This window comes from Bos indicus x Bos taurus, chromosome 15, assembly GCF_003369695.1.
Source record: "Bos indicus x Bos taurus breed Angus x Brahman F1 hybrid chromosome 15, Bos_hybrid_MaternalHap_v2.0, whole genome shotgun sequence".
In the NCBI taxonomy this organism is placed as follows: Eukaryota; Metazoa; Chordata; class Mammalia; order Artiodactyla; family Bovidae; genus Bos; species Bos indicus x Bos taurus.
In genome coordinates this window covers 10,541,797-10,552,038 of record NC_040090.1, presented here as the reverse complement: position 1 = coordinate 10,552,038, position 10,242 = coordinate 10,541,797, and the positions used below count along the sequence as shown (strand labels likewise).

At 41.8% G+C, this 10,242-nt stretch overlaps 1 protein-coding gene across 2 annotated transcripts in view; it reads left to right on the top strand.

Annotated features, from left to right (window-relative positions):
- Nucleotides 1-2,740: 2,740 nt before the first annotated feature.
- The window catches only part of API5 (apoptosis inhibitor 5), a 28,211-nt gene continuing 20,709 nt past the window's right edge, over nucleotides 2,741-10,242 (top strand). The window contains exon 1 of one of the 2 annotated variants that reach the window (XM_027562625.1): nucleotides 2,741-2,977. In XM_027562625.1, coding sequence (XP_027418426.1) covers nucleotides 2,909-2,977 — 69 coding nt within the window. In that variant the 5' untranslated portion in view covers nucleotides 2,741-2,908. The remainder of the gene's footprint in view (nucleotides 2,978-10,242) is intronic. The other variant, XM_027562624.1, reaches the window with a different exon arrangement.

The window sequence follows — 10,242 nt, the reverse complement described above, 5'->3', positions numbered from 1 at the left end:
ATCATTTCCTAGCTCGCAGAGCTTTTAGGAATCAATGTGTAAAGTGCTTAGAACTTTGTCATTGCTCTGGATATATGTTGGTTATTATTAGAAGGACTCCTTTATTATTACCATCACAATCATTGTCATCAAAATTATCATCACTACGGCCAAATTTAGTCCCTGAGCCTAGATGACCAGTTGGAAATAGAGGAAAAAAATATAACTTGAACTGAAGCAGGACTGGGGGTCAGAGAAGTAAGGAAGCCAAGAAGAGTCCACAAGACTGATTACTGAGGTTAACTAAAGAGCAGCAACAGAGAAAGAAGGGTGAGTGTTGAGGGGAACTACCTAGCAAGTTAGTTAAGGATTAGGTTTGAAGGAAATTGTATGAGTACATATATTTTAAAACAGAAAAACACTGGTTGAGTCTTTCATCTTTTTTGAAGTTTATGCTTAAAAATCAGGTATATAAAATTATAGAGAGCTTATATATTAAACATTATACATGAGTTTCCAAGGGGTCTCCCTGGTGGCTCAGATGGTAAAGCATAAGCCTGCAGTGCAGGAGACCCAGGTTCCATTCCTGGGTCAGGAAGATTCCCTGGAGAAGGAAATGGCAACCCACTCCAGTACTTTTGCCTAGAAAATCTCATGGATGGAGGAGCCTGGTAGGCTACAGTCCATGGGGTTGCAAAGAGCTGGAAGTGACTGAGCAACTTTACTTCCCAACAGGCGCTAGTGGTAAAAAAAAAAAAAAACCTGCCTGCCAATGCAGGAGATGTAAAAGATGAGGGTTCTATCCCTGGGTCCATAAGATCCCCTGGAGGAGGGGATGGCAAGCCACTCCAGTATTCTTGCCTGGAGAATCCCAGGGACAGAGGAGCCTGGCGGGCTACAGTCCACAGGGTCACAAAGAGTCAGACAGGACTGAGTGACTTAACATGCATGCACATTGTATGTAGATAACAATTTATTCTTACTGTAGTGAATCAAAATATTAAAGCAAAGCAACCGTCCCTTCGAAAACACAGCCTCACTTCCCGCCCCAGCTCACTTCCCTATTTTTACACATACACTTAACACTATATTGAGTACCTGATGTAGTGGATGTGATCAACATACACCTTTGTTATTGCCTTTCACTATCTCTTGAAAATTTATTAAGGTAGAGAAATCTTGTTCGGACACTAGAGAAAAATTCTGGCAGAGCCGTAACTTTCTTACTTGCTTTTAGTTAAAAGATAGTCCTCAATTCACAAATTAAAATGTCCATTCCCACATGTGAACACAAACACTAAACTCAATTTTCAACCTGATCTCTGCTCCAGGTGGAACCTGCTTCCCATCCTGCCTTTCTGCTCTTTATTCCCCACCCCATTTGGTTGTTCAGTGGCTAAGTCACGCCCAGCTGTTTGCAAGCCCATCAACTGTAGCCCGCCAGGCTCGTCGGTCTATGGCATTTCCCAGGTGAGAATACTGGAGTGGGTTGCCATTTCCTCCTCCAGGGGATCATCCCGACCCAGGGATCATACCTGAGTCTACTGTGCCTCCTGCATTGGCTGGTGGATTCTTTACCACTGAGCCCACCTGGAAAGTCCAGAATTTCTCTTTCAAAAAACCCTCACCAACTCCTCCCCTCCTACTTCCTAATATTTTAAAATATCCTTAATCTAAATGAGCGATACAAGGTCCAAGGAACTGTTTTGTAACCATTGCCTGTGTATATTCTGCACAAGTGAATCTGGGTTTGAAATTTACTATTACATAGCTTGATGTTTCAATCTTGACTGTTCAATATGAATACATGTAACTTTGTTTTGTATGCTTTTTGTAATAAAGATGTGATCATTTTATAGCTGTTTTGCAACTTCCTTTTTTTTTTTAGTTTAAACTTGTATTTTACAGACTCTTATCAGTAAGTATATATGGTTTCAGTTAGTTACTACCCTCTTGAATATTAAACACAATCAGGTGGTCCTAACTCTATTCTGGCAGTAAGCAAAGATAAACAAACCTTCCCAGCAAGTCAAATTTCACTCCTAGACTGGTTTAGCTTGATGGACAAATTTTTTGTTTTGTTTTTTGGGTTTTTCTGTTTTGTTTTGTTTGCAACTAGAGTCTTTTTTTTTTTTTTTTTTTTAAGGACACCTGAGTGATTTTTGCTCAAAAAAAAAAAAAAAAAATCCCAAATTAAAAAAGAATAAAAACAACACTGAATCCATTGCCACAGATTTGTGTTATCTTCCTTGAATCCGTTGTAAGTAGTTTATGACTTTCCATAGAAGATCTTGCACTTTCATTCATCATTCTATTTTTCTCCCTCTAAAATCACTTTTCTGGCCAACTTGAGATCCTTTAAGGGCAGAAACGCAGTCATCTTTGTATTTCCCTCCAAGCTAGCCAGGCACACTTCAGTTCAGTCTCTCAGTCTTTGCGACCCCATGGACTTCATTCAGCACGCCAGGCTTCCCTGTCCAACACCAACTCCCGGAGCTTACTCAAACTCACGTCCATCGAGTCAGCGATGCCATCCAACCATCTCATCTTCTATCGTCCCCTTCTCCTCCCGCCTTCAATCTTTGCCAGCATCAGGGTCTTTTTCCAGGCACAAGCCTTCAAAAAAAAAAAGAAAACGACAAGCTTCTTTAATCGTCCTTACAGCTTTTTGCACCTCCCAGAGCTAGAGGGCGACCAAAGCGCTTACGGCGCGTTGGCCGGTAACTAAGGCCGCTCCCGACGCGCACGTCCTTACGTAGACGTTGGGGGAGGAGCTGCCCTGTGCGCGGTGACTGGCGGCGGCACTGGCGGCAGCTGGAGGCGGAGTAGTGCGGGTCGCAGGCTTGGAGAACTTCGGAGGCGGCGGGGGCGCCGGCGACGACGACGACGACGAGGACAGCAGGAGGGGGCCCCGGGCTTGTCGTTCACCATGCCGACCGTGGAGGAGCTTTACCGCAACTACGGCATCTTAGCCGATGCCACGGAGCAAGTGGGCCAAGTGAGTAACCCAGCGGCCTGCGGGCCGGCGTTCCGCGGCCTCGAAAGCGCTCCCCGGGCCCGGCGGGGGCTGCTGCTTCGCCCGCCCGCGAGCTCCTGGCCGCCCGGGCTGTTTTCGTCGGGGTGGGCCCCTCCCGGGAGTGCAGATCCGGGCTTCACCAGCCAGAGTGCGGTCCCCGCGTCCCAGGCTCCTCTGCCTCCCGTGGTCAGCCTTTTCTCACCGTTTCCTAATTCAGCTTTTTCAGCACCCCACCCCATCCCCAGTTCAGTCTCTTCCCTGATCCTTGTCCTCCAGGGTCCTTTGAAGTCCTTCTCCTTTTCGGTGGCGCTCAATCCCTTGGACGATTAAATTGTGAGTTCAGAAACGCCTTTCTCGAGGCAAAAATCTGCAGTTAATTTAGGAAGAGCTCTTGGGAGACAGAAGTTTGTGAAATTCCGAAGGGGCCGTTACGTCTAGACTTTAATGAGGGCTTATGATTTCGTTATTTAGCCTATTCGATGAGCGCCTGCCAGGAACCAAGTTCTGCCGCCGGCCCCTGGAAGTACGAGAAAGACAGACCCGTGCTCTCCCAGGACGCATCTTTAGTGAGGGAGAGCAGTGATAAATAAGAAAGTTAGATGCTTCCCTCCCGCCCCACCCACCACACACACACACACACTCACACACCCCGTGAAAAGTGTGAAGAAAATATAACAGGGCCGTGCGCGGGGGTAAGGGGGTGGTGTGCAGCTTTAAATAGAGTTGTCTGGCAAGAGTTCCCTAAAGTGTTTGCCCAGACACAACTTCAGCAGTGCTGAATCGGCCCTCCGAGCCGCTGCTGCTTTGTGAGCCTTCAAGTGCTAGAGTCCATTGAACTTGAGGAGTTGATGAAGTGGTGGTGTGTTTTCTTGGTAAAAGAACCAGTCTCCCCGACATAATCTCCATCACTGTTAGAAATCCCATGCTGTATCTTTTCAGGGCTTAAAACGTCATTTGATTCTCCTGCTTACCCATCCCAAAGCAGTAGGAAGTGGGAGATCCTAAAGACTGATAACATTAGCAAAGCTGTGGCTGTACATCTCCCATCCTTTTTTTCTGAACATGTGTAATTCAGTTCAGTTCAGATGCTCTGTCGTGTCCGACTCTTTGCAACCCATGGACTGCAGTACACCATGCTTCCCTGTCCACCACCAACTCGCAGAGCCTACTCAAACTCATGTCCATCCAGTCGATGATGCCGTCCAGCCATCTCATCCTCTGTCATCCCTTTCTCCTCCCGCCTTCAGTCTTTCCCAGCATCAGGGTCTTTTCCAGTGAGTCAGTTCTTCACATCAGGTGGCCAGAGTATTGGAGCTTCAGCTTCAGCATCAGTCCTTCCAATGAATATTCAGGACTGATTTCCTTTAGGATTGACTGGTTAGATCACCTTGTAGTCCGAGAGACTCTCAAGGGTCTTCTCCAACACCACAGTTTAAAAGCATCAGTTCTTCTGCGCTTAGCTTTCTTTATGGTCCGACTCTCACATCCATACATGACTATTGGAAAAAACCATAGCTTTGACTAGACAGACCTTTGTTGGCTAAGTAATGTCTCTGCTTTTTAATATGCTGTCTAGGTTGGTCGTAGCTTTTCTTCCAAGGAGCAAGCGTCTTTTAATTTCATGGCTGCAGTCACCATCTGCAGTGATTTTTGAGCCCAAGAAAATAAACTGTCATTGTTTCCCCATCTGTTGGCCATGAAGTGATGGGACCAAATGCCATGATCTTAGTTTTTTGGATGTTGAGTGTTAAGCCAGCTTTTTCACTCTCCTCTTTCACTTTCATCAAGGGGCTCTTTAGTTCCTCTTTGCTTTCCGCCATAAGGGTGATGTCCTCTGCATATCTGAGGTTTCTGATATTTCTCCTGGCAATCTTGATTTCAGCTTGTGCTTCATCCATCCCAGCATTTCACATGATATACTCTGCATATACGTCAAATCATCAGAGTGACAATATACAGCCTTGACATACTCCTTTCCCAATTTGGAACCAGTCCATTGTTCCATGTGCGGTTCTGACTTGCTTCCTGACCTGTCTCTCAGGAGGCAGGTAAGGTGGTCTGGTATTCCCATATCTTTAAGAGAAAGAGTAAAGAGATGTATAATTCAGGTTGAATCGTTGTGAGCTGAACAAAAAACTTAATTTGGGACCATATTTAGCTTAATCTAGAATTGTGAATACACCAGTTTCAAGTATCAGATGATTTTTCTTTCCTACACATTTCCACTTCAGTAGAGAATTTTGATGTCGTCGATGAGAAATACTTACTGATAGTCTGTTGTGGATGTTTATAGGATGTGTGTGTTGAGTCATCTGTGAAGGAAGCATTTTCTGCCCACTGAGGCAGGGTGGGGAAAACTTAGATGGTCACTCAATTTGAGCTTTTGTTGTCCTTGTTCCTCAGGGGAACTAGTAAGTGAAGATGTTCTTGTTCGTTATGACTGACTTAGGGAAGAGTGTAGCAAATTGTTCTGCCTAAAATTGACTTCATTGCAGAGGGGATGGGGGACAAAAGATAGAACAGTGATTCCCAAGTCCGTTGTATACTTGCTCTCCCAAAGAGGTGATTCAGGACTCTTCCAGAGAACCCAGTGCTGTCCCGTACCCCAACCCTCATTTTTTGCTGGACAGTCACCTACTTAGAGTACGTTAGAGAAAACAAGCCAAACTGGAGTTTTCCTATTCAATGAATTTGAGAGTTGTTCAGATTTTCCTCTTATGTCATCTTTAGTTATAAATCTACCAGCTTAGGTTGAGAGTTCTTCCTCAAGAGGTCAGTAATGTTTCTCAGAAGAAATCTGCTTTTAATTTAGGAAGAGTGCTTAGGAGACAGAAGTTTGTGAAAAACAGGAGGGCCGCCTTTCATGCAGATTTGAATGAGGACCCGCGTTTCATTTATTCAGTATCTTTTTTGAGTGCCTATCATGTACCAAACACCGTTGTTGATTTAGTCACTAAGTCACATCCAATTCTTTGTGACCCCGTGGACTGTAGCCCCCCAGGCTCCTCTGTCCGAAGGATTTCTCAGGGAAGAATACTGGAGTCAGTTGCCATTTCCTTCTCCAGAGGAGCTTCCTGACCCGTGAATGGAAGCCACGTCTCCTGCTTGGCAGGTGGTTCTTTACTGCTGAGCCACCTGGGAAGCCCAGCAGCCACTCTGCTGGACAGTAAGGTTTTAGCATAGTTCTTTTAAGTGATGGGACATCAGTGCCTTCGTGACACTGTAATGTCAAGTGTCAAACAACTAAATAAGATAAAAGACCTCTGTGTAGTAAGGTGTCATGATTTGCTGAGCCTCAGACAGTAAATTCTGGTAGAACTGAAGCTGGCCTAAACTGTAATGCCAACTAATTCTGCTCTGTTGTGTAATAATGCTTCCCTTTTAGAGAAAATTCCTAAAACTGCTCACTAAAGAAAAGTGTATTGGGCTTCAAGATACTGCTTATAAATTTTAATTGAAAGCAACAGCCAACTTAACAGAAGGGACACCATTCATGATTTTTTAAGGAGAGGAAAAAGTATTTACATTCTTAATGTACCTAAGCCAGATTTTCATGTTACCTTAGAAGATTTTACAGTAGAGAGTTTGAATTTTCTGGCAGGCACCTCTCTGGACTTCCTGGTGGCTCAGACGGTAGAGAATCCATCTGCAATGCAGGAGACCTGGGTTCAATCCTTGGGTCTGGAAGATCCTCTGGAGAAGGGAATGGCAACCCACTCCAGTGTTCCTGCCTGGAAAATTCCATGAACAGAGTATGCGGTCGCAAAAAGTCTGACACGACTGAGCAACTAACACACACTTCTCTGGACACTTTTGAAACCATGTTTGAGTTTCTTAGTCTAGAACTTCCTTCTAACTTTATTTTGATTTTCACCCTTTTTCAAAGAGGTGAATTCCACAGTTGTTCAGGGAGCTGCCACTGAGGGGACTGCCCAGGGTTAAATTCTTTCATTTTTTTGTTCTCTCCTTGCCTTGTCCCATGCCCTTCAGTAGAACATTTGAAGAAATACAGTCAAGGAAGGAACAGGTACATATTTACCACATAACCCTTGTTTTCAAGGAGTCTCTCTTGAATGAAGAAGGGAACTTTATACACACATACTCAGACATATTTAAACCGTGAACATGTATGTTCTAAGAAGCAAACTGCAGGTCATAAATTCTAAGTGAAGCGTTATTTAATACCTCAAAACTTGCAGTCCTTCTGTCGTCTCTCCTCTTGTAACCTCCTTACTCGGCCCCCTTTCTCCCGCTCTGCCTCTGCCACTCCTTAGGCAGGTCTCCTTCCTCTGCTGTGTTCCTTAGCCCTCTCAGCCCTTTTCCTGGTTCCCAACAGGCCGTAAAAGCACATGCTGTGGCCCATCATTAGATTTTGTCTCAACTTTTTATGAGTGTACTTAATTTTAAGATGTAAATATTTAATTTTATGTTATGTAGTCAAGAAAAACTAAAAAAAAAAGAAGAAGAAGAAAAACTTAAAGAAAAACCAAACACCTATTAAAGGATTTTGGCAGTTAGACTGCAGTAAGATCTGACCAATATAACACCTAAACTCTGATTTCTCTTGTGTTCTCTTACACAGGAGTGTATTGGCTCTAAGGGTAGAAGAGTATAAACTTTACTGACTTATGTTTCATGAAATAGCATTCTTTTGGTACTTTTTTCTGGCATGCTTAAGCTAAAATCAAAGACCAACCAAGTTCATAATCCCTCAAAAATATGTAGAAGTGTTAACAGTTTAACACACAAACTTAAGTTTAATTGAGTCTAAGGAAGGAAGGAATACAGCTTAGTTCATCCATCTTCTTTTTATGTCATACTTGAGAAATTTGTTGGAACTGCATCCTTTCTTCTCTAAAGTAACAGCTTTACTTTGCACATCACTGGCTACTTATTAGTTGTGATTTCACTTTTTCTTTTAGAATGTGTCTACTAAATGCGAATCAAATTGTAACTTTTTTACTTGAAAATATCTTAATGATTTCTTTTGCATTTGCTCTTTTTATTAGATATTAAAATCACAGATATAGTTTTAGAAATGTGTTAAAAATGTTTACAATTAAAGCCTTTTATTAGGATGATAAACCATTTATCTAGCTAAAATATACAACTGTTGGAAAAGGAAAGTGCACAGTGCTGTGTAGTATGTGAAACGTTTTATTGTGTTTACACACCTACCTGTTAATGAATCACTGTGATCACTGAAAATATCACTTACATCTTGTGTCTTCTTTGAAAACCAGAAGTAGTAACTACTTGAGGGAGATTTCTATTCAAAAGTCTTGTCCGAATACTGCAGTCGAAAAGCAGATAATTTAAAAAGCTGGCAAAGAGAATATAATTTTATTTTGCATTTCATAAAGGATAATTAAAGTCTGTTAATAATGTCTGTGAAATTATTTGATAAAACTGATGACTATTAATGGTTGTTTAACGATGTTAAAATGTCTTAACTTTCCAAAGGTCTTATGTTTGGGATAATACGTTCCAATTTACATGCTTGTGTGAAGCCTGTATTTAGGACTCAAATTACCTTTGACAACCCTGGATCTGGCAAACTTTTCTTTCTCTCCTCGTTTGTTAATTAAGACCTCAGAATACTAATTTGAAAGATTCCAATTAAAGAAGCTTGGTATTAGACACAGATCGTGACTTAAAAACCCATCAGAACTATGTTTGGGTCCTGGATCTGCTACTTAACCTACTGTGTGTTTCTGGACAAATTATTTCACTTTTCTGAGCCTTGGTGGTTTTCTCATCTGAAAAATAGGGATAGTAGTAACACCTAACTCACAGGATTACTGTGAGGCCTTCCACACAATACACAAGGCATTCCACAGCCCCTTGTAGGCTTTCAGCAGATGTTGCTGGTGATCCCTTTTTGTTCTATTCCAGATTTTTTTTCCTTGGTAGGGGGATGGGTTGTTTCAAGCAGGAATTCTTCATTTACTTTTAGACAGTGAATTTTAGACAATTCAAAGGTCTTTCTAAGTAAAGCTTGAAATTCAAGTTAAAGGAAATTGGACTGATAACTCTGCAAAAAGTAAGGATGTCGGATGGCTCCAGACTTTGATTTTATGACATCTACTGAGGGCTTCCCTGGTGGGAAGCTTTTACTTTCAAACAATAAAGAATCCGACTGCAATGCAGGAGACCTGGGTCGGCTCCCTGGGTCAGGAAGATCCCTTGGAGAAGGGAATAGCAACCCACTCCAGTATTCTTGCCTGGGAAATCCCATAGACAGAGGAGTCTGGCAGTCCATGCAGTGTCAAAGAGTCGGACATGACTGAGCACCTAACACTTTCACTTTCACACTGAGCGACTTTTCAGAAGCTATGGAGCAAGCTACAGGAGTGTTAAGTGGCAGAGAAGTCAGCCATGATTTTTTTTGAACCTTTGCACTAAAAAGTGGGTAATATACTTTTGAAGTAGTAATTCCTGAAGGCTGATTTTGTGTCTGCATTTCATGAGGAAGCTATCCTCCTTATTCACAGAAATTTCTGTTATTTAGGGGTTGGTATTAATGTTTAAGATAGGAGTTGTCATTAATCTAGTAAATATGCGTATATTAAAATCTGTACCATTCAAAGATCTAATTGTGACCATAGCCTTTTGATACATAAAACACTTTATTTCTGATTATTTTTTAAAAAATAGTGTCCTTAATTGAGATTCCAATGAACCTAAATATCTTTGCATCCTGCCTTTTTTTTTCTCTTGAGTCTGTAATATACTGGATGTTCTTTAGTCATCCACTTAACTTATCTAAAGCATTTAGAGGATTGCCTTTTACAGAGTAAATACGATATTGTGTACATATTTGGTTTAGTAGTATGTTTAAGGTTTTCCAGTAATTAAAAGTTCTCTGTAGTCACGATATGTATTGCTTTGTTTCCCAACTTGATCCATTAATAAAAGGGCTAGTTTGGAGGCAAGTGTGTAGTGGGGACTGGGAATTTGTTGACTCTTCATATATTGTGAGTATCTGAGGGCAAGCACTTCTGAAATTTTTTTTAAAGGAAACAAACGAACTTTGAATGTATTATTTTAATGAAAAGTTAAATATATGACATTGGGCATGCAGAACAAATTACCATTTTTATATTCTAAAACATGAGGCAAAATAAAGCTTCCTAACTTTCCTCTTATTGCTTAATTTCAGGAATATATTCTACCTTGTGCAATGTGCTCATTGAAAATAGATCAGTATATCTAAACGTAACACAATTATTTGAGAATTGTGTTTC